General features: G+C 35.7%; 3 protein-coding genes across 4 annotated transcripts; 2 read left to right on the top strand and 1 right to left on the bottom strand.

The window, feature by feature from the left end:
* Positions 1-1,443: 1,443 nt before the first annotated feature.
* Positions 1,444-4,634, bottom strand: LOC111459532 (probable receptor-like protein kinase At1g49730). The gene is made up of 7 exons (XM_023102484.1): positions 4,372-4,634; positions 3,433-3,682; positions 2,475-2,527; positions 2,322-2,389; positions 2,117-2,206; positions 1,969-2,038; positions 1,444-1,882 (listed from the first exon to the last, which is right to left on the bottom strand). The coding sequence occupies exons 1-7, from the start codon at positions 4,433-4,435 to the stop codon at positions 1,578-1,580; spliced, it is 900 nt and encodes a 299-aa protein (XP_022958252.1). The 5' UTR covers positions 4,436-4,634; the 3' UTR covers positions 1,444-1,577.
* Positions 4,635-5,732: 1,098 nt separating this feature from the next.
* Positions 5,733-8,928, top strand: LOC111459838. 2 transcript variants are annotated; one of them, XM_023102916.1, is made up of 4 exons: positions 5,733-5,899; positions 6,704-6,956; positions 7,895-8,142; positions 8,246-8,928. In XM_023102916.1, exons 2-4 carry the CDS (start codon positions 6,716-6,718, stop codon positions 8,603-8,605), a joined length of 849 nt encoding a protein of 282 aa, XP_022958684.1. In that variant the 5' UTR covers positions 5,733-5,899; positions 6,704-6,715; the 3' UTR covers positions 8,606-8,928. The 2 variants fall into 2 exon arrangements, with proteins under 2 accessions (XP_022958684.1, XP_022958685.1); XM_023102917.1 differs by lacking the exon at positions 5,733-5,899 and adding an exon at positions 5,948-6,095.
* Positions 8,929-10,278: 1,350 nt separating this feature from the next.
* Positions 10,279-20,756, top strand: LOC111459645 (ubiquitin carboxyl-terminal hydrolase 8). Its single transcript, XM_023102649.1, has 13 exons — positions 10,279-10,569; positions 10,927-11,178; positions 12,332-12,473; positions 14,229-14,288; positions 14,383-14,460; positions 15,177-15,524; positions 15,844-15,984; positions 16,105-16,275; positions 16,548-16,802; positions 16,916-17,064; positions 18,248-18,808; positions 19,031-19,304; positions 20,031-20,756. Exons 1-13 carry the CDS (start codon positions 10,484-10,486, stop codon positions 20,142-20,144), a joined length of 2,631 nt encoding a protein of 876 aa, XP_022958417.1. The 5' UTR covers positions 10,279-10,483; the 3' UTR covers positions 20,145-20,756.
* Positions 20,757-22,446: the final 1,690 nt, after the last annotated feature.

Raw genomic sequence — 22,446 nt, 5'->3', positions numbered from 1 at the left:
TACATTTTTCTTTTATTTCATAGGAAGTGCATTTATGCAACAAATAATTGAAGCCTTAATGTGATTAAGTTTATCCTACCAATGTCTACTGTTGGATGATGAAAGTTCGACATCAGGTTAGACGAACACGACTCTCCACAATGGTATGATATTGTCCACTTTAAGCATAAGCTCTCATAGCTTTGTTTTGGGCTTTCCCCGAAAGGTCTCACCCCAATGGAAAGAGTATTCTTTGTTTATAAACATATGATCATTCTCTAAATTAGCCGATGTGGAACTTTCATCTTGTAACACCTCCCCTCGAACAAAGCACGCCTCCTCTTATCGAGACTCGACTCCTTTGGAGTCTAAGTCATTTTTTACTGCCTTCGAGGAGACTTGACTCATTTTTCTTTTGGAGTCCTTTGTTTGACATTTGAGGATTTACCAATCTATCTGGGGTATGACTCTGATACCATGTTAGACTAATTGGGAGAATAATCATATGTTTATAACAAAATAATACTCTCTCCATTGACATGAGACCTTTTGGAGAAGTCCAAAGTAAAACCATGAGAGTTTATGCTGAAAATGGACAATATCATACAGTCGTATTCTGGTATCAGACGTTAAATATAATCTTGAAAGTGGGAGATAAAAAATAATAATAAATAAATAAATAAAGGCCGGCGGACAGATAAATTGCCATAATTATTACCAAAATGTGATACTAAAAAAGTGTTATGGGGTCCATGCATGCATTGCCATGCATGCCACCCATCTGTCCTCATGTCATTCAACTTTTTTAAAGGGTTAATTTCGTAATATGCGTAATGACATCGATTTTATTTTATTTTTCCTTAAAATTTGCATTTTGAAAAATAATTTCTATTATTTTTTTAGTTTAAAAAATGATATATATTTAATTTATTATGAGAGCTTATGTGCGGTGTACTTTAATCATAATATATTAAAATCTTTAAATTTTGTAGAATTTATACTTATATTATAACTATCATTAATTTTCTATGGTATTTATTTCAAAATTAAAGGTAGGAGTGTTTCAATCTTAGGAATAAATTGAATACATGTGACTTAGGAAAATTATAACATAAAGCTATATGCTTCATATAGTAGCTTTATTAAATGCAATTGACAGTATATAATGAAAAGTATGATATAAGTGTGACAATTCATGATTTAAATATTTCCATTCTTGAAAAGGTAGGCAGAGCAAATTATTGAATGAAAATAATAAGATTGATGACAAATGTAACAATGTAGTATTTAATATTGTCATAAGAGTGAGAATCTTGCCATTTATTTTGGAAAATAGCATGAGAATCAATGTTTTATTTTTTGGTGCTTTATGGTTTGAACTGTCAGTTTTTATATTAATTAAAAATTATATTCTTAGTCAAATATATATTAAAATACATCTTAATATGCAATGGGTCGTATTTTAATGAACAATGTTATCTTATGTGAACTTTATAAATAAACAAAATAACGATTTTTTCCTAATAAAATTAATCAATTGACGTGGATATAAAAATAAGTATTGAACAAAACAGAAGAAAGAAGAAGAAGAAGAGATACTAGCAGTTAGGCGCATATACTTTACTCTGCAGATACCGGAAAATTTGGGGAATGGAGAATCTTGGCTTTTCTCTGGACTTTATGCACAACTTCGCTACTGATAGAAGGTTTCTTGCATCTTTGTAGTCGAAACTGTTTCCGAGATCGGGGTCGATCATCTTGTTCATTGACATGGCAAAGTTCGTCCCTTCGATCCAGTTGATAAGGTCGGCGCTTGTTCCATCTGACGATTGTCCGGTAACGAGTTCCAGGATTAGAGCTCCAAGCTGGTAGATAAGGTTTCCACATTTCTGATCTTTAAAATCTGCAGTAATGGAAAGGGAAGGAACAGTTATAATCTGGAGAGTGATGATGCCAATCTTGAGCAGTTCTTGTATTGGCTAAACTAACCATCTGAATTTGATGCATCCGGACAGTCACTAATGTTTGCGGGGGTGCAGTGAAAGCCAATATCAGATATCTGAGCAAGTAAAAGGAAGAAAAACATTTTATGCTTCAAGTTCTACTTCGGTTTTACTCGAAAAGATCATTTTGGTACCTTTGCAGTGAAATTTTCGTCTAAAATGATAGTGCTTGAACTGATGGATACGTGACACATTGGGGGATTGGTGAAAAGAAGCAAGTATTCCTGCATCAAAGATAATTTAACTGTCTTTTTGTAAATGTTTTGAGTGTGCATACGAGAGGTTCTGAGGAGCTTGTGATATATCAAGTGACAATGTTGTTAAAGTCAGAGAACTCACCAGTGCAGCAGCTACACCTGCGGCTATTTGTAGCCTCAGCCTCCAACTCAAGGGAGTCCTGAGAGGATCTGTCACAGAAGACCATCGTGATTCAATCACATAAGACAAACGTGCACAAAGTATGCATTCAATCAACTCAGTTCTCGATGATACCATTAAGATGATCCCTCAAGCTTCCATGTCCAATCTCGTCAAACACGAGCAATCTGCATAGAATCAAAAGGGAAAAATGGAAATTTTGACATGTCAAACGACAGGTATGAATCGTATTATATAATAGACGCACATGATAACTGAGACAGAACAAGTCCATATAAAAAACTGCTTAAAGATTGCTTCCTGTATGTAGTAATGTTTTGATTAGACTAACTTCTTCTTCTTGATGATCGGACTTTGCACTTGTTCTACTCCGTACAACCTATCTTATGGCTCGAATTCTTTCACTTGATCAAAATATCCCAACATTTATTCAAATAATCCAACCTTCAGAATGATAGATTTATGTCATCGAGGCTTATTCTACTATATTGCATCCGGGTATGCATAAAGTAATAATGTCAGGTACGGGTAAACAATCATGTAACAGAGTGTCAAGATTATTGGCATCTGACACACTTTACGCTGCATTGGGAATAGCAATACTATAATCGACACTTCTGCTCAAACTCTACAGACTTCTAGGGAAATGCAAGGTGACAGTCCATATACTCGGATGGTTGCATGGGCATTGGAGCCCCGATGTGACTAGCCAAAGTCAGTGTAAAGGTAGCCATATATATGAACAATGCGATGCTAAAGAGAGCACTATCCACTACTGCACGCTGCATTTGTTTTATTCAGTGTTATGTTCCTCAAACCATCCATGTCAGGGACAAGTCTCTGACAAACACAGTTGAAGCCAAGACTGTCCTCATTCAATTGAGGCTGTCAAGGCAACATCACCATATAATGCAAGAGGAGGGCGAGTGGAGGTTTCTCTAAATGGCCTAATGTGCATTATTTTTATATTACAGGATTCAAAACACAAATGTTTCTTCCAAAACTAGTTTAATAATACCAGTAACTTCTACAATTATGGGTAAAATTACGATTATATCAAGAGTCATCAAACCTTTTATGCCCTGTGGAGAAGCCTCTCAATGTAAGAAGATGGCGGTGGTGCAAGCGTCCAAGGAGCTGCACTTCTGCGATGAAGCCATTGTCACTCAAAGATCTCAATTCTTTTACCAATGCTACTCTGCCATCTTGAAATTTAGCATTATAAGCAGAACTCCGAGAATTGCTGTAGACAACTCTGTTGAACCCACTGGTTGCCCTCTTTATTTCCTTGTACCGAAAACGCTTCACATTTAATACTGGCACTGAAATGGAAAGCCAAAGAGAGTTATATTTAGGTACTTGTTTTCACATAGAAAAATAAGAGATCTTCACAGCAGAAAAACAGATGATAAAGATATGATGATGATCTAAAGCAGAAGGATTTTAGAGAGCCGAAAAATGCAGAAAGGGACAAACATATCATCACAAAAAACATAAAGAAAAACGCCTATTGTATAATCCTTCTATGTGTATGATTGGATATGTAATATGACTCGAATCAACTAAGAGCAGCTGTCAACGCGTTTAGCCAACTCCAATTGGACTAACATTAGAAAATGAGGTAAGGAAAATACCGTCCACAATTACTCGAGATTTAAAAACATTTGAACGATGAATTCCTCAAGTGAAATGCGTTCTCCGATAATTCATACGATTATTGTTGCATAAATTTGAGGCTAAGCAAAAATCCTTTAGTAATTTCGCTCAGAAAAATATCATAAGAAAATGCAGTCAACGTTCAGCACCACATCACGTCAAATTTCCAAATTACATTACAGTACAGAGCCAAACTATAGACAGGCCTCGTAATTCAACCACAAACATCAAAGTTTGAAAGCTTCACAGAATACAATTGATCAAATATAAAATTCGCTAACAAATCACCAACTCGTTAAAAATCGAAGATAACAAACACAGAAAAAGCAGGAATCGAAGCGGAAAAGTGAGGTACCAGAACGAGATCGATGAAGCCAAGCGAGGAGGCGATGCCTGAACCTGAGAATTGAGCGATCCATAGCAAGCAAAATTGAGGATCCTGGTGTATAAAACTCAATGATGAGACTTCTCCAGCATAATGAAGATTGCTTCCTTCCATTTTGTCGGGCGTTTCTCTTATATACGTCTGCCCAAATTGCTCGCTTTATCGCCTGACCTGGGAATTAACAGAAAAGGGAAGAAAAACCTCTCTGTGTGTTGTAAGTTGAATTTACAGCTGTTCGCTAAAGTTTACAGAAACTGTATTTTTTGGTTATTTCAATTAAATTGAAATAAATGTTTCTCGTCAGTTATTTAAAAAAAAAAAAACCCTAACGAAAATTATTCTCGATTATTCGGTGTAAAATTTATTGTAATTTACCAAGTTTAGAGTACGATAAACAAATAAAGTTGGGTTGTTACTCGCTCAACTATTTCTCAAATGGATATCGACTAATTGTGTTGAGACTCGAGTCATACGAGAATGACTCGAGTCGATAACAACCCTTCTACCCAATCCCACACGAGGGTCAACCGATGGTCGATAAGATCATAACACTTGAGTTTTTACCATGATCAATCAAAACCCATTTAAGAAATAGGGCTGACCCGATCAAAGAGTTCCAATTTGTTAGGGTTGACCCCAAAGGCAATACGATCGATCATATTGGAGGCAACCAATGGTCGAGAAGACATTGACTCGAGCCTCGACCACGATCAATCAAGATCCATTTAAGAAATAGGGCTTACCCAATCAATGAGTTCCAACTTGTTAGGGTTGACCCCCAAAGGCAATATGACCGATTGTACTGGAGGCAACCAATGGTCGAGAAGACATTGGCTCGAGCCTCGACCACGATCAATCGAGATCCATTTGAGAAACAATTCAAACGAGTAACGGCCAAAACTCGTTGGGGTCAACTCATGTGAGTTTCGCTAAATGCAGTATAATTGGTCCAACAGGGTTAGTCGATGGTCGAGAAGACAATGACTTGAGTCTCGGACACAATCAATTTGAGAAATAGTTTGATCGAGTAACGACCCAACTTTATTGAAGATGACCTCATGATGACATCACCACGAAGATCCTTATAACAAAATTGATATTGAAATGAAATTTATCTGCAAGGACATAATCAATCGGGACCCAAAGAAAAAATAAAATTTTAAAAAGAAAAAAATAGAAATTAAAAAAGTAATTTCAACAAATATGATTTTTTAATTAATCAACTAAGACCATAAATTTGTTAAAACTATTTATTTATTTTTAATTAGTGACTAAATTATAAAATTAGAGAGTAAATAAACATTACAGGCGGGATCTCCAACAAATCAAGGGCTGCGAGGGTTTTGTATTAGCGGGTCATTATTACGGGCGCGCTCCGGATCTGACATGACCCGAATTGGATTGTTCTCATCTGGCACCTCCACTTCGCTGAGACGCTGCGGGCTCCGATTTCAGCATTGAGAAGATAGGCTGACCATTGTAGAAAAGATCATATTAGGTACAACGACGTTCTGTTCTTGAAATTTTTATGCGTTCGATCGAAATTCTGCCATGTCTGCAATAATTGCTACTATATCGTATCGTTCTACATGCGTTGCCTTCGGTATTGAGTAATGATTAGGGTTCATAATTGCGCATCTGCTGCTTCTTGGTCCATGAATTCGTGTTTCTTGTAGTTGTTTTTATCTGTCGAGGTATTGAAAATGGTGTTATTGCAAGTGTTCGTGTGTATATTCATCGGAAAGTGAGCTAGCTATGAAGTATTTGAATACGACGTCATGGCCACTTCAGTTTAAAAAATGCCTTAAATATTGGGCTGTTAGTTACTTCGATTCGGTTTAAATGATCTGAGTTTGAGGATTATGTTCCCGAAGTATTTAGGTTGCGTGGGAGCTTGGAAAGGAATAATGTTTTATCCTAATATCGGGGAGTTAATTCGTTGAAGATGCTTGAAGACAGAATGACCTAAATATGTGTTTATGCCTGTTCACTGTCTGGAACTCTCTATTTTCACTTATAGTTCAGCTAGAATTAGTCATTTTACTATCAAATTATGGAGGAAAAAAAGGCGTTTTTCTTGATATTTTACAGAACTTACTCAAACCTTTCTACTTTCTTCATTTTGATCACCCCCACGATACATTCGGTTGCTATAATTCATTCAGCTCTAGCATTTTTGTTTGTTCGTTTGAGGGAGGGGTCGGTTTGGAATTGGGGATGGTTGGTTTTCAAATTTTTATTGATTGATTGATAGATCTCCTTGAAAATGTGACTTGAACTGAATCTTTTTGTTGTTTTACAGGTGCTCGTAACAATGAGGCAGCAGGGGCAATATTCTGATTCAGGACTAAACTCATATTCTGGTTCTCAAATGCATCATGTTCCTAGTCAAAGGGTGGAACAAAGCCACCCTGATCCTTTTGAAGGACGGTTGGAAGCCTTCACTCCCGAAAGAGAGAATTCATTTGTAGCTTCAAAAAATGAGGATCAATGGAGATGGGAAAGAGATGAGTCGAAGATGCCAAACTCTATGGCCTCTCACATGTTCAATGAAGGCAAGCATTAATAGTGTGTGTATTGTTACTCCTGTCACTAATAGTTGCTTGCACTTGTTTTCTTCAGAAGTCGTTTTTGCACTTACGCATTACAATATCCTTCTTCAAGAGAATGAAAAACAAACAATCCTACGTGCTTGTTTATCGAAATCAATTTCAACATTCTTTGATTCCCACCTGTGCTTGCTATTCTATGTGGAGTTTTTTCCTTGGGAAAATGAAAAGTGAAGTTAACAACATGGCTAGCTACCTTATGGCTTATATACTTATAAAGTTTACTTTTAAATGATATAATTCTTGGATATAAGATGAATTATCAGATTGTTATCGAATAAGAAATGTAACCACTAATGTTTTTAGATTCACCATTCTTTTCTCAAAAACTATCAAGAATTGTTTTTCATTTTCAAACCCGTGCATTGAATGCTTTTAATGTTTGTCAGCTATACTTGGAGAGCATATGAATTTGATCTGTTGTTTCATTTCCTCCACTTTTTCCAATGTTAGCTTGAAAGGAAAAATCTTAGACTCCAAGTATTGTGGGGCTTATCCAAAAAATACATTTATAGCCGAGGTCAGACAATAGTATGTAGATAATTCAATTAGCTAGGGTTCCATACATGTGGTTAACAAGAATAAAATGATTCATTGATGCCAAATCAATGTACCTACCTTTCATAATGGTTGAATGATGTGATATTCCTCATAGTATCAGGCTGTTAACTGTTTATTTGTAGAGCTGATTTTTGGTCATTGTTTATCCTAAATTCTTTACTACCTTACCCCCACTTAGATATTTTCCTTTTCATTGCTAAATTCGTCATTATATCATTTAGATGGTTGTATCAATTCTCCATGGCATGGGAAGGATTTTGCCTTTTCTTGTCAAACAAAGTTTTTGTAATTCCTGTAGTGAGAAATATGTTTGTTTAACATAGGTCAAGGGGGTGATGCCACAAGATCATACTTTCAAGGACAGAGACCTAATTCAAAATTGGTTCTTGAGAAAGGAAGTAATAGCGACCCCAGATCTCAATCCCATGGAAAAAACATGGAAAATAGGTTTGGGGATGGTCTGTTGCCACAGAATTTTGACGGTCTTGAGCAGAAATTTATCGATGACATAATCAAATTGGCCAAGGAACAAAATGATGCAGAGGATGAGGAAAATGCTCGACATAGAGAGGTATATTTGTATATTCCCGTTTCACTTTCGTTATTATGAGCTGCATTCTTGCTTTTTCTTATCGTCTTTACCAAACATACTTCATTTTGATGCACATCTTCAGAGAATTATGGCAATCAATGCTCAGTATGAGGAACAATTGGCAGCACTTCGAGCTCGGCATGCTGGTCGTCGGGACGAGTTGCTTCAAAGGGAATCAAGTGCACGACAACATCAGTACCAGAAAGGAATAATGGATCATTACATGAATGGGGGCATTGGCCCCGGTGATCCTCGTGGCAATAGTGGAGTTACAAACTTACCTGCGCCTGGACAAGCACATCAAAATTATGAATCTGAACATTTCGATTCCTTCAGAGAACGAGCTCGGTTTCTTGGGAATTCTGGATGGGATCCTAATTTGGACGCTAGAGGGGCATATCCTGGGGGACGAGTTTATGAGACTGGCTCGCGGTACTACTAAACAAAGTTGCATACATAAGATATGCTTGCTGCTTTATTATATCCTCCGTGTGGAATAGGCTCCATAACTAGTGATAGTGCTGTAATTTCACTATAGTTCTGCATTTTTACATTTGTCCGATTAGGCTTCCTTATCTAACATATTAGTTCTGTATTTTTTCCTAAAGTTCTGCATTTTTATGTTGCATGTTTTTTCTCTCTATAAAAGCTCATGATCTATGACATCTCTGGATCTCCATTTTTGTCGACTGGAACAAATCAATATTCAAATTGTAGCTTCCTCGAGCTTTGATTGGAAATAGTAGCTTCCCATGACCTGATTGATGAGCTTTTATTGTGATTATGTTGCCGCTTTATATAAAAGTTTGCTTTTCTTTCTCTCTCTCTCTCTCTCTCTCTATATATATATATATTGTTTTATGTGAACGTGCATGGTTTCCTCTCCTCACCTGGTATATTCTCTATTCATTTGCGAACACGAAGTTTGGACTGTTCAGTTGTTAGTTAGAAAGTTTGTCTCTCTTATGTGAATGTGCATGGTTTCTTCTCCTCACCTGGTATATTCTCCATTCATTTGCGACCATGAAGCTTGGACTCTTAGTACAATTGTTAGTTAGAAAGTCTGTATTCTGTATTCATTCATGCACACGAAGTTTGAACTCTTAGTTCAGTTGTTAGCTAGAAAGTCTGTCTCTTAGTTCAGTTGTCAGCTAGAAAGTTGGTCTCTTTTGATTGGTGCACGTCAAGGACATATTTTATAGTTTTTTTCCGTGTCAATTTCTAATTCATGGTCATTGAGATTCATGTATAATTTGGATGTTTGTATTGATTTGAACTCTCTTTTTTCCCCATTGCAACAAAATCTCACTAATTTCTGTTTTTATATTCTATATCGTGTTCGGTTTAATTTATATGTCAACTCGAGAGTACAATTTCCCCTATGTTCAGACCTACTAGTATAATATAAAGTTGCATTCTAATCCTCGTTAAAGACTACTTTCAACGTCTTTAAGTGATAAAAATTTACCTAGCAACGACATGTTCGAAATGACTAATTAAAAAGTTATTCCAAACACGAGCAAAATTCCGAAGACCTACAAAGATTTGGGTTTTGTTTTCAATGTATAATGGTTGGTTTTGGTTGTGAACATTCTTTGGTGGTTAGGGTTACTTAGGTTAGGTTCCAATGGGAGCATCACGTGGCGCGTGGGTGCATTTCCGTTGCATCCAGATCTTGACCAACCATACGGTCTTCTTTTCCGTTATTATTGGGTCCCCCTCTCAAATTGCCTGCACATTATTTACCTTCATGCAGATTTTACACCTTAAAAATAAATAAATAAATTATATCTTATTTATTGAGTTATATCTAAATTAATAAATTTTATTACGTCATAATATTAGATTTAATACATATATAGTTTAATCTAAAAAAAAAAGTTAAAATTTAAAAAACACAGTAAAAGTTGAATTTTTAACCACTAAAAAATTATAAATTTATCATTTATCATTTTTGGTATTTATTTCTTAATGGTAAAAAATTAATTGAAGTTCAAATTAGAAAGATTTTATTTATTTTAATATTGTAATTAAAGATTTATATATATAAATTTAAATATAAAGCTCATAATTTGGCACCACAAGTTTGGAATTTGCATTTCTGGGAGGAGAAATATATAAAAAAAAATTTAAGTTTTTCCTTCACCAATCCTCTTCACACAAAAGCTCTCCACTTGTTTCTCTGCAAATCCGCCATTTTCTCTCGTTCTGTCTGTGTGCGTCTCTCTCTTTCTCTCTCTCTCTCTGTGTCTGCAATGATCTACGTTTCCTCAAGTAATTTCTGAGCTCTTCTTCTCTTCACCGTTTTGCTATCTCTTCTATGGGCGGCCTATCCGAAGATCTATCTTCAACCACCTTGCATCTCGATTCGGATAACAATCAGCGAGTTTACTTTGTTCCATACAGGTAGATTCATTGTTGGATACTTCGATTTCGTGTCTTTTGGTACGACATTTACGAATCTGAATCAGAGATTTTATTGGAAACTTGAATTGCGGAAACTGGATTGTCTAATCTATATGTTTAGTTGCGAAATTTTGTGAGGGAAGATTGAAAATGGAAACCAAAATGTGTCTTGTGATGGTGATGATAGTTGGATACTCAGTGCGTTTTGACCTTTTATGTTATGCTCAGAAAGCTTAGATGAAGCAGCTTTTTTCCACTTTTGAGTTGTTGTTAGGGTGCCTTGTAGTGGAGAGATCATGACAAAAATGCGAAGGCAGTGTGTGTCTGTCTAAGAGAATTTTATGATTTGAATTTCAGGTGGTGGAAGGACGCGCACGATTCTTTAACAGGAGATGCCGATGGGGAGAGAGGACTTCCCTTCCTGGCATCGCCAGGTTCGTCGTATGCTGGACCAATGAAGATTATCAACAATATTTTCAACTCGGATCTCGTTTTTAATCTGAAAAGAGAAGAGGATTCTTCGCAGAATAGTGAAAATGGTGAAGTGGGCATTTCAGGGAGGGACTATGCCTTGGTCTCCGGAGAAATGTGGGTGCAGGCACTTAAATGGTTAGTGCTATGCCACGGCTTATTTCATCAACATATATGATATATATGAAACTATTGGATTATTTCTGATTTTGTTTATTAAGTGACCGAAGACTGATGGCGCCGGGGTATTGACAGGGAAGTTGCGTTGATTACATTGCATATCTTGAGAAGGGAATAGTCGATTTCTTATGTTCAATCATCACAATTAATGATTCCACATTACTTCTTGAAGAGAAAAAAATTTATATTATTGCAAATGTAATATGCTATCGTCTCTTCAAACTGGATTTCTGCTGCATGTCTATGTCAATCGTATGCTATGAAATAATTCCAATGAAATCCCTCCTAGTTCCATCATTCCACCAATATTTTAGAGGTACTTAACTTGTATGCCACGAGGTGATTTTACCATATTTAAGACTGCAATTTTAAATTTCAGGGCCATGGTTTATAGGTATCACAAAAATATGTCTTTTTATCCGTTAGTTTCTCTATAAAAATATGAACTTCAGGGCCATGGTTTTTAGGTGCCTGTGATCTATTAGCCCCATGATCCCATATAACTAGATTATCTGCAGCTGTTCCTGTTTACCATTTTTACTAAATCTGCTTGGAGATTTTCTGAATCAGAAAAGGAAATAGCTCGAACCACTGACATGATGATATTCACATTAATTTTTTTTGGACTTCATGCCTCCCACTTTAGTTTAGAAATGATATAAATTAATTTGCACACTTCACTTAAACTTTTTATAATGTTACAACTTATAAGTTAATTCAATAAAGTACAAAATATCACCGTTGGGAACTGAGTTTTGTATTGAGCTCCTACACTTCTAGTAACTTCATTCATCAACACAATTGTTTCCTATAAAAAAATGAAGCTTTCATCAGCACTTTAGGTACCTGTCTTTGCCTAATATATTGAACTATTAACACTTCAGATTCCTGTGAACTTTCTGTCTACGTGGCTTTTCCTTCTCTTTCTTTTCTTTCCCTAACATAATTTTCCTTACTTACGTATAATAGTTAGTTAATCAATTATAGGAGTATCCTGTTAGTCGATCATGTTATTAAAAAATGCATGTGCTCTTCCTTGCGACCATAAATTTTATTAAGGCTGAATTTCATCATATAAGATCATTTATGTTCCTTACGGTTTCTGTTGTAGGCATATTGACTCCAAGTCTTCAACAAGGAATGGTGGTAGCTTTTCCGTTGCAGAAGCTAATATAGCAGATGTTTATCCTTTGCAACTAAGGCTTTCTATCCAACGCGAGGCAAATTTATTGGGAGTGAGAATAAGTAAAAAGGTCACTCCATTACCATGTCAAAGTTTATTAATCTTAGATTCTATGACTTGAATGGTATATTGCAGACCGTTTAGCGTTGACAACTATTTGTTGAATTAGTAGTCAAAAAACAAACTCTAATCTCAATATTTTGAGGTCTTTAATTTAAATCTTAGTGGCGACCTGCCTATTACTATGAGTTCATTCACTCATAAACATTATCGTGCCAGTAGAGTAGTCCCATGAGAATTCTTGGTCATGCTTGGACCATTTAAACTTATTTAAATGCATAGTTTATTACAAGTAGCACCATAGCAGGTGGACTTTTATAGGGGGGCGGGGGAGGAGTGAGTCTGACTGGTAACCTCTGTATGCTGAAGCAACATATGCTCAATCAGATGGTCGAAAATCAATTCAAAATTCTCTGCTTCCATGTACAAAGTGGAGCAACCTGGGCTTGAAACTACGGCTAGCATTCTGATAGGAACTAGAAATTGAAATGTAAATTTGCAGAAAATAGTAGTGATATTATGAAAGAAATTACTAGTTTCCCCAGCACTTTGAGAGGCATGGATTTAGCCACAACCTATTTCTAAAATCTGCGTGCTTTAAACCTTCTTACTCTATTTATAATAGTGAACGCAGACAAACTTTTATGTAATTTCAAATATGCCGCCACTAATGTTTCCACTATTTTCGAACTAATGTTCTAACTCGTTCTTTGCTGTTTCCCAACGGAGTTAATAACCCTGACATTATGTCCAAATTAGGAATTTTTACCTTCTTGGGACATCACGTATTCCAGTAGTGAGCCCGTGATAACTCTTTGCTTCCCTAATCTGATGAAGTAATTAACTCACAGGACAAGGACTTAATGAATGTGATCAAAGAAGTACTTAGCGTCCACACTCTCTTGTTTTCCCTCCTACGTGGTTGTATTCTAGTTAGCACATTGATTTTCTTCCTAACATCTGTCTCTACCTCTAATAAGTTTCTTCTGGCAGGCCCTCCTTCAACCTCTATCCTTCTCGTCATTTTAGATATTTACATTTTTAAGCTAGGACACCATGAATGAATCTTGGAAATTTTAGCATAATGGTTGATCTACCACCAAAATATAATTCTGAAAGATGTTCTTCATTCTTAGCTTAATTGTTAAGAATTTCATGTTGAGAGAAGTGGCATTTTCATTTCACTATATTCCGCCAAGAGCCTTGACACGGTTGGCTTTCCTTTATTTATTTATTCATATAGCGAGCCATCTATGCATTTCCCTCATGTGGCTACGACCATTTTATTCCATAGTTTGTATTTCTCTTTAGGAAGTCTTGATAGCCATTTTGATGAAAGGGCATTGTTTCTCTACCTTTGGTTGATGATTCTCAAACCTCAGTCCTCCAAATGCCTCGTAAGCCGTAAATATTTCAGCTAACTAAAAAAAAAGACTTGGACTCCCCAGTTCCCTTTCCATAGAAACTTAATTGTTTCTCTCTCAAAAGTCAAGGCCAGTTTCCTCAGTAGTAGACAGAGAAATGCTGTAAATTGGTAGATACACTAATTTTAATCTCCCGCAAGCACCTTTGCTAGCATCTTATAAATTGGAGATGTCAAACTAAACAGTCTTTATATTTACTTTTATTTACTTATGATTTTATTATGGCTTCACTAGTGATCAGATTCAAATCTTTTCATTTCAGTCTTATGTTCTTAAAAAAAGTTAATTTCACCTCACGTATTATTGCCAAATCTTAATATATTTTTTTTCTATATTGGCAGGATAATGTAGTCGAGTTATTTAGAAGAGCATGCAAAATTTTCAATATTGAGTCGGAGTTGGTATTGATCTTTCCTCTTTTAGCATCACTTACTTTCTTTAGCACAAAAAAAGCAATATTTACGATCAAGATATCTTATGATATGGTGCATGCAGTTGCGAATCTGGGACTTTTCTGGCCAAACAATTTCCTTTTTTAGTAACAGTAATATGCAACGACAGTCAGATCAAGAGGTTAGTCATTATTCATTTGTCCTCTGTCTGTTTGGCTAAGAACTCCAAGTATGTTTGCATTGTTATAATATTTTTAATACAAGAGTACAATACAATATAATATCTACTTTATTTTTTATAATGATTTATGAGATGGTTAACATTATTATTCTTCTTATTGCTGTATTTATTTCATAAACATGTCTACATGAGCGTGAACTTCCTTGAGCACAGAGTAACAAGGTGATTTGAAAGAAAATAATTAAAAATGGCATCAAATATAGAGAATGGTTTTCTAGGAGACAAGAGTTATTGATTTTTGTGCATTTAACCCATTGGATTTCATGGTTAGGGTACGACAAAAGAAATTTAAAGAAACAATTTAAAATTTCACATTATCATGATGCCATGCAGACAACTTTTTACTGTCTTTTACCAGGAGGATTCGTCCTCTATAGTGAGCAAATGATTACATGTAACTAATCTAGCATTGGTATTCTTTAGACATGACTAGGAGAGGCCTTTTTTTTTTTTTTTTATTGTTTAAATGAATTAAATTAGAGAATGATGATTATTCAAATTTGACTTTTTTCCTTTCCTCCATCCAGTCCCTAATAATATGTAGTGAAATTTTGATAAGCCTGCCTTATGACCATAAGGCAGTGATCGACTTGATGATAATAAAAATGTTTTTTTTTTCTTGAAATGCTGTTTCCTGTACTTTCTTTTTGGCGCAGGTACTACTTGAATTACAAGTTTATGGGTTGTCAGATTTCATAAAGTGCAAAGAGGGGAAAAAGGATGAATTGGCAAATTCTATCCTCGGAAATTCATCTGGTACTTCACTTGCAATGAATGGTGCTTCTGGAACTGGGAGTTCTGGCTGCTTCTTTGTAAATTCTTCAGTTTTTTCTGGAAGCTCTCGTGAAGCTGGTTCTTTAGGATTGACAGGCTTGCAAAATCTTGGGAACACCTGCTTCATGAACAGTGCTCTGCAGTGTTTAGTGCACACTCCGAAACTTGTTGACTACTTTCTTGGTGACTATGATAAAGAAATAAATTATGACAACCCATTGGGCATGAATGTATGCTTTCTATGATTTTAATTCTTCATGGATCCTTTTGTCTCAGTGAATCCCTTTCTTTTTAATAATTTTATTCACATGATCATTTCTTCAGCCTATGCTAGCGAACAGCAGATAAATAGACTGCCAGCGGAAGTTACGAAGTATAACCAACTAACTGAATTAAGTTTAGGGCAACCATAACAGATAGCAATAATCAAAATTACATCTACCTAACTGTTTGAGTTGTTCATTATCATTTCATTAGTTTGAAAGAACTGTTCTTCTAAGAAACTTCTCAGTTTAAAAGAACTGTCTGTAACGATCAGTAACTTCTCAGGGGGAGATTGCTTTGGCATTTGGAGATCTGTTGAGGAAACTCTGGGCACCTGGCGCAAGTCCTGTGGCACCAAGAACGTTCAAGTCTAAGCTTGCTAGATTTGCTCCTCAATTCAGTGGCTTTAATCAACATGATTCTCAAGTCAGTGAAGTTTCTTGCTATCAGAAGTAGGGTTTTAGATTTCCTTTGTTTAGGCGATGGGGTTCTGGGTACAGGATTTCGTCCATTGTTTTGTAGTTTGATTTAATTTAATTTTTATAGGAGCTCCTTGCTTTTTTGTTGGACGGGCTCCATGAAGATCTTAACCGTGTGAAGAAGAAGCCTTATGTAGAAGCCAAGGATGGAGATGGACGACCCGATAATGACATAGCAGATGAATACTGGCAAAACCATTTGGCTCGCAGTGACTCCATCATTGTTGATGTGTGCCAAGTATGTACCTTCTCTTCATTTTCCTTGTTTAACCTACGTGACTTTCCTTTGAGCTTTAACTTATGGAAATAGCATTTGCTTTTTGAGACCTGCATGTTGAGGAATCACTTCTGTTCTTGGCTAAATCAAATCTACTTTTTCATGGTATTAGTATCTTCATTGAATTATAAGGCTTGTTTATGAATTTTACCCTTTTCTCTATTTGCATGCCTAAGTTTTTTCAATTTAATTTGTCTCATCAAGGCTTCCGTTATTTGGTTTCATCCTTGCAGGGTCAATATAAGTCAACATTAGTTTGTCCCGTTTGCAAAAAGGTCTCTACTACCTTTGATCCATTCATGTATTTATCGCTACCTCTACCTTCAACAACAATGCGAACAATGACTTTAACCGTTGTCAACACTGATGGAAGTACTCCGACTCCATATACCATTACAGTTCCCAAGTCTGGAAAATGGGAAGACCTCATAAAAGCCCTTAGTATTAAATGCTCTCTAAGAGAAGATGAAACTTTATTAGTTGCTGAGGTATATCATTGCGATTGCAATACTTTTCAATTGGCTGCATGATGGATTAATTTCTTCATCATAGGGCATTATTTTATTCCCAATTATCTCTGACCTCATGAATTCATATGCAGGTATACAACTACCGCATCATTCGGTATCTTGAGGAGCCAGCTGATTCTTTATCCTTGATAAGAGATGGTGACAGATTGGTTGCTTATCGCCTGGCAAAAGATGATGAACAAGTACCCTTGGTTGTGTTCATGCATCAAAGGATCGAGGAGTAAGTGCATTATATTTCTAAACTGATGGATCTTGTTTTCCCGTAACTTCATATTTATTATTTAAAATTTATATGCATGTAGTTCATTGTAAACTAATTTTTGCCTCCAAGGGAAGGTATCTTTTTCACTTAATGTGGAAGGGGAGATGGGGGAAACCGAGAGTGCATTACACTGATTGCAATAATTTTGGAGTTCGAAATTACATCTATATTGGATCATTCAATATCTAGAAGAATGTTGTTATTTCCCATCTAGATGTAGAAGTTCTAACAATGATTTTCTAAGAATTCATTTATTGATCGGTGAAAATAAAATTTATTCTTAGTGATGAGTTTTTTTTCTCTCTCTTGTTTCTGCCTTTTCTTTCCTTGAACCACGATGCATATTGTTTTATTTTGTTACCTCTACTTTTTTACTCGTTGATGTCAACTCTTATTTGACCATTGTTATTTTCAACATTTTGTCACTGTCCGTGGTTGGTGGAATTCTAGAAGCATAGGTGAGAGTAGAAATAGAAGTATGATCGACCGACTTACTTACATTCTAGTCATTATGCACATTAGCAAGCTTAATATCAGGTCATTTACTTATCACATAAGGATAGCTGATTGACAATGCTACAAGTCGAACATGCCTTGAAAGCTGAGAAACGGAAAATAGATGCAGACGCTAGAAATTTCCTATCAGATACAAAATTCCAATTGTCCTTACCATGAAGAATCAAATTTTGGGGAAATATTACAGCCTAATAAGATCACCTACCAAGTCAAGGATTATCTCTAGTTTTAAAATTTGATACAGCAATGTATTTACTAGATATGCCCGGTCAAATAAGAGCTTCTATTGTTCTACTGTAACTCAACTCTTGGATACAATTACCTTGACCGATTAAGTTGATTCAATTTCCCCCTTCAATGTAGACTGGAAATTAAACAACAACAACAATAATAATAAAATGTTCTGGGATGTACATATATGCTTGGTCTCCTATAAATGTATGTAATTGCACTTGGATTTACTGGATAGCAGTCAAGTAGATGAGAAACTTGTTGTTCGATTGCTCATAACAATTTTGTTAGTAAAGAATTAATAGACCGGTGGCAGCTGGCGTAGATGAATGCTAGTAGCATATTGCATTTTTTGCCACACTTAAATGGAATCTAATTTTTCTTGTTTGGTCAGGCAGTACATCAATGGGAAACATTCTACAATTCCTAAGGCATTTGGATTTCCTCTGTTGACTAAGCTGCCTAGTGCTTTTAATGGATCTGATATCCAAGACATATACAAAAAATTGCTTAGTCCCTTTCAGGTTTCTACTCAATATGCTTTGGAAGAAAACCATACTTCCGACATTGATACAATTGAGAAAACCAGGGAGGAGGAGAATGGAACTAATTCCCCATCAGCTTGTGTAATTGATCCCTTAAGAAGTGAAGATGGAGTTAGTTCACCGTCAGATGCTGATTTCCAATTTTACACCACAGATGAGAAGGGAACCATTAAGGGCTCTGAAATTCAAGTTGGTGAATCTCTAGTGGGGTCAGAAAAGAGTAAGCGGCTATATGTGCTTGTTTCCTGGCCGGAAAAGCAGATTGAGCGTTATGACACTCGCCTTCTTACCTCTTTACCAGAGGTTTTCAAATCCAGCTTTTTCACAAAGAGACCTCAAGAATCTGTTTCTCTATATAAGTGCCTTGAAGGTTTCTTGCAAGAGGAGCCTCTTGGACCCGAAGACATGTGGTCAGTGCATTTGTATTTTTAGTGTTCTATTTATTAAAAAAGAAAAAAGAAAAATTGAATCTGCACAACGAACTTTTTAGATCTGGTTTGCTTGTTTGGAATTCGGAACATGAAGCATTCTGATATGAAAATCCTTTCGCTGCATAATTTAATTAAGCATCCTCGTAGTTGCATTTGCTAATTGATGATTTCCTAATATCATGCCGTCATGTATTTATTCAGGTTTTGTCCTAGCTGCAAAAAGCACTGTCAAGCCAGTAAAAAGTTAGATCTTTGGAGATTACCAGAGATTTTGGTTATTCATTTGAAGAGGTTCTCTTATAGCCGTTTCCTGAAGAACAAGCTAGAGACATACGTTGACTTTCCTGTTGATGATCTGGATTTATCAATGTATGTTGCCTATAAGAATGACCAGACTTGTACTCGCTATGTGCTTTATGCAATCAGTAATCACTACGGGAGCATGGGAGGTGGCCATTACACAGCATTTGTCCATGTAAGTGATGTTACCTCGCCATTTCTTACTTCTCTGTAGGTTAATGGAAGCTATGAATAAACCTGCAATTTAGCCTCTGTTTTTCAACCATTTGGTTTTTGGTTATTGAAAATTAAGCTTGTTTTCACCCAATTTCTCTACAATGAGTTTCGTCTTTCTTGATGAAACATTTGAATTCTTAGTCAAATTCCAAAAAGGAAAAAAAAACTGATTGTTTTTACCCATGCACCCTACCATGGCGAGTTACTGATTGTTGTTGCCATTTCATCATCATGAACATGTCTTCATGGTGGCGAAGATGACTGCATTGCTTGTGAGAAGAAAATGATATCTATCTCGAAGTTAAAATCGACCCTTTCTCTTTTGACTACAACAGACTTTGATCTTTCCATTTTGGTTGAAGATTTTTGTCTAATTTCGGCCCTGCCCCGTTTCCATCTTCTGATTTCAGTCCTGTTATCTCCTGCATCTATTTGCCCTCATGTTGTCTTTTTATTTATTTAATTTTGTTTTAAATCTAAAACCACCTCAGTGAGAGTACGATTATCAAACTACATTTTGAGGTTCATAATGCATCCTTATTATCAACCATCCCGATTATCACTTGTAGATTATAACCTCAAGTATTAATGTTATTTTATTTTTCATGCTTGAATTCTTCATGTACTGAGGTTTGTTCTGCATGTGCTAATTGTTCTCTCTTTTTTTCCTCTTTCACTTATCTAGCAAGGAGGCGACCAGTGGTATGACTTCGATGATAGCCATGTTAATCCCATTGGCCTGGATAAGATAAAATCTTCAGCTGCTTATGTTCTTTTCTACAGAAGAGTTGTTGCTTAGTAAACTGACAATTGGCTGAGGTTCCATTGAATTGAAGCAGATCATGATCATTTCTCCAAAAAGTTGATGCTAATTAGCTCTTACATGACGATCATCAGTCTTTCTCTGTCCTTATTAAACCATGCAAGTAGTTTTCAGTATGGGTGAAAGATGAATGGAATTTCAAGCTTAAAGACGGCAAGGAAGAAGCCGATGCCACCGTGCTTATACAAAGAGATCACAAAATGACAGGTCTTAGGGATACTAATTACATTCATTGGCGTTACCCCATCTTGAAAGAGGAGAGGCTTTTAGTATAATCTTCTGGTGAGTCTTAGACAATAGCATAGGGTTCAAGCCAAACTCTTTTGATGAGTTTTGGGGGGTTACCAAATAAGCTAGGATATTGAGTAATCTTTTTGATAGGAAATTCCTTAATACTTCATTGCGGTTATAAGGTTGATGTGTTGTTGATTCTTGTGTGAGAAAACAGTAGTAACTAATTCATAGATTTTGATCCATTTTTTTTTTTAAAAATCATTGTATTAAATTATAAACTGGGGCTGATAATTGGGTTCAAATGTGATTCTTGAAGTACGAAAATATGAATGAATGTCATGATATTGAAAAACAGGGTGCATACCACTTTTGACTCAGAAACTAATGATTTTCCTGCTCCATTTGTCATCGCTTTTCTATCTCTCTCTACTGTTTTTTGTAGTCAGAAGAAGCATCACAGCTCTCTTCTGTTGTGGATTGATTCAGAAACAACTTGTGATGAGCAATGAACATCGATTTTAGCACAAGTTCCTTATATGTTCCAGCAGGAAAAGGGATAGGGATTGGACAATCAAGAGTAGAACTGATATCAAAAGACATCCAGGTATGTTCATGTTTGAAACTAAGCCTTAGATTTTTCATGGACTATTTATGAAAATTATATCGAGGACGTTTATGATTTAAAGTTTTTTTTTTACCATATGAACGTTGTGAAACATGATTCGGAAACATTTTGAATCTTTTTAAGTTACGTTTAAGAAGGGTATTTTTTGAGTTTATTGGAGTTGGGTGTTTTATTGAAGTGAACTGAACCTTAGACTTGAACAAGCAAGGTGAAATTTTCCTGAAGCTCTCTAGTTTCAACAAATAAATCTTTGGAATCCGATCGAGTTTTAGCTAAATGTATGGTTTAGTTTATAATTTTCTAATTGAAAATGTATTAAAAGGTAAAAAGTGTTTGTCTTATTTGAATTTGAGGTAATAATTGTTCAAATTATTAAGGGTCAACTTTATAAAATTAAAAAATCCACTCGTTTTTAAATGAAATTAAAAAATAAACTCATAATTCAACCCTCTAATTTTCTTTCAACTCAAAAATTCATTTAATTTTTCCTATCGTACCCAATTCATATCCGAGCACAAGCAATCGATCAATTTAACATTTATGATCGTTCATCACCCGTACGACCACATCTAAAGGAAACAACTAATATATATAGAACCAAAAATTTGAAAGATCCAGCCAAATTGCAACTATGATAACATACAACCACTTAACCACTTGAATTAATAAGAACAGCTCAAAAGAACCCAAAACCCACCACAAAAAATGCATATCAAAATCAAACTCAAGAGCATGTGGGTTGGATGCACAAACCAGAGGGTCATAGATGAGAGTGATGGCCATTGACTTATTGCTGTCAACATTGATAAAACAAATTAAAAGACCAATTTAATCTTTTTCTTAAAAAAAAAAAACGCACAACAGTTAGAGAGATTAGTTGTGTTTGAAGGTATGATACTTGTCATGTTCATGTTGAGTCATTTATGCACACCATGTCGAAGTCCAACCTTAGGATACAACCTCAGACTCATGAAAAGCGATGCAATGTCGACATATTCGTGTCATCCAACATTGTCATTGGAATCTTATTTCTAAAGAAAGATAGCTCAAAAAAATTCGCCTTGCAACGCTCGTCCACGCCATCACACAAGCATGTGTCATGGAGTGACTCACTTAAGCCATGAGGCTCAAAAGTGGTAGAGAGCCAACACCATTTGATGTCAATATACTATAAGACATATTTGATATGACACTCGTGCACATGGCAAGAAGTCCTATGTCAATATGGAGCATTCCTCATATGTTCGATTGACTCCAAATTTGGCAAACATATATCCTTCACTCATATGAACTAACTCCAACGCCACTTGTTAAAACTCATTACGTAACTCCAATTTTCAGGGTCCTTTTTTGGGTTCCCATCTAGTTCTAGTTAAACTCATCTTTGACACCTCTAAAATATTGTCGCTTCTATTCTTA

This window comes from Cucurbita moschata, unplaced genomic scaffold (genome assembly GCF_002738365.1).
Source record: "Cucurbita moschata cultivar Rifu unplaced genomic scaffold, Cmos_1.0 Cmo_Scf00022, whole genome shotgun sequence".
Classification (NCBI taxonomy): Eukaryota; Viridiplantae; Streptophyta; class Magnoliopsida; order Cucurbitales; family Cucurbitaceae; genus Cucurbita; species Cucurbita moschata.
Note: the sequence above shows the minus strand (reverse complement) of the source record. Positions and strands in the feature narration are given on the sequence as shown.

What these genes read in the sequence shown, in the direction of transcription:
- LOC111459532 (XM_023102484.1), bottom strand. Translation starts at nt 4,435, where the DNA reads ATGGATCGCTCAATTCTCAGGTTCAGGCATCGCCTCCTCGCTTGGCTT. An exon ending in TTCTCCACAGGGCATAAAAG is followed by an intron (nt 2,528 to 3,432) that starts GTTTGATGACTC and finishes GATTCTATGCAG; the next exon opens with ATTGCTCGTGTTTGACGAGA. An exon ending in GGATGCATCAAATTCAGATG is followed by an intron (nt 1,883 to 1,968) that starts GTTAGTTTAGCC and finishes CCATTACTGCAG; the next exon opens with ATTTTAAAGATCAGAAATGT.
- LOC111459838 (XM_023102916.1), top strand. Translation starts at nt 6,716, where the DNA reads ATGAGGCAGCAGGGGCAATATTCTGATTCAGGACTAAACTCATATTCT. An exon ending in CTCTCACATGTTCAATGAAG is followed by an intron (nt 6,957 to 7,894) that starts GCAAGCATTAAT and finishes TGTTTAACATAG; the next exon opens with GTCAAGGGGGTGATGCCACA. An exon ending in AAAATGCTCGACATAGAGAG is followed by an intron (nt 8,143 to 8,245) that starts GTATATTTGTAT and finishes GCACATCTTCAG; the next exon opens with AGAATTATGGCAATCAATGC.
- LOC111459645 (XM_023102649.1), top strand. Translation starts at nt 10,484, where the DNA reads ATGGGCGGCCTATCCGAAGATCTATCTTCAACCACCTTGCATCTCGAT. An exon ending in GTTTACTTTGTTCCATACAG is followed by an intron (nt 10,570 to 10,926) that starts GTAGATTCATTG and finishes TTTGAATTTCAG; the next exon opens with GTGGTGGAAGGACGCGCACG. An exon ending in ATGCATCAAAGGATCGAGGA is followed by an intron (nt 17,065 to 18,247) that starts GTAAGTGCATTA and finishes TTGTTTGGTCAG; the next exon opens with GCAGTACATCAATGGGAAAC.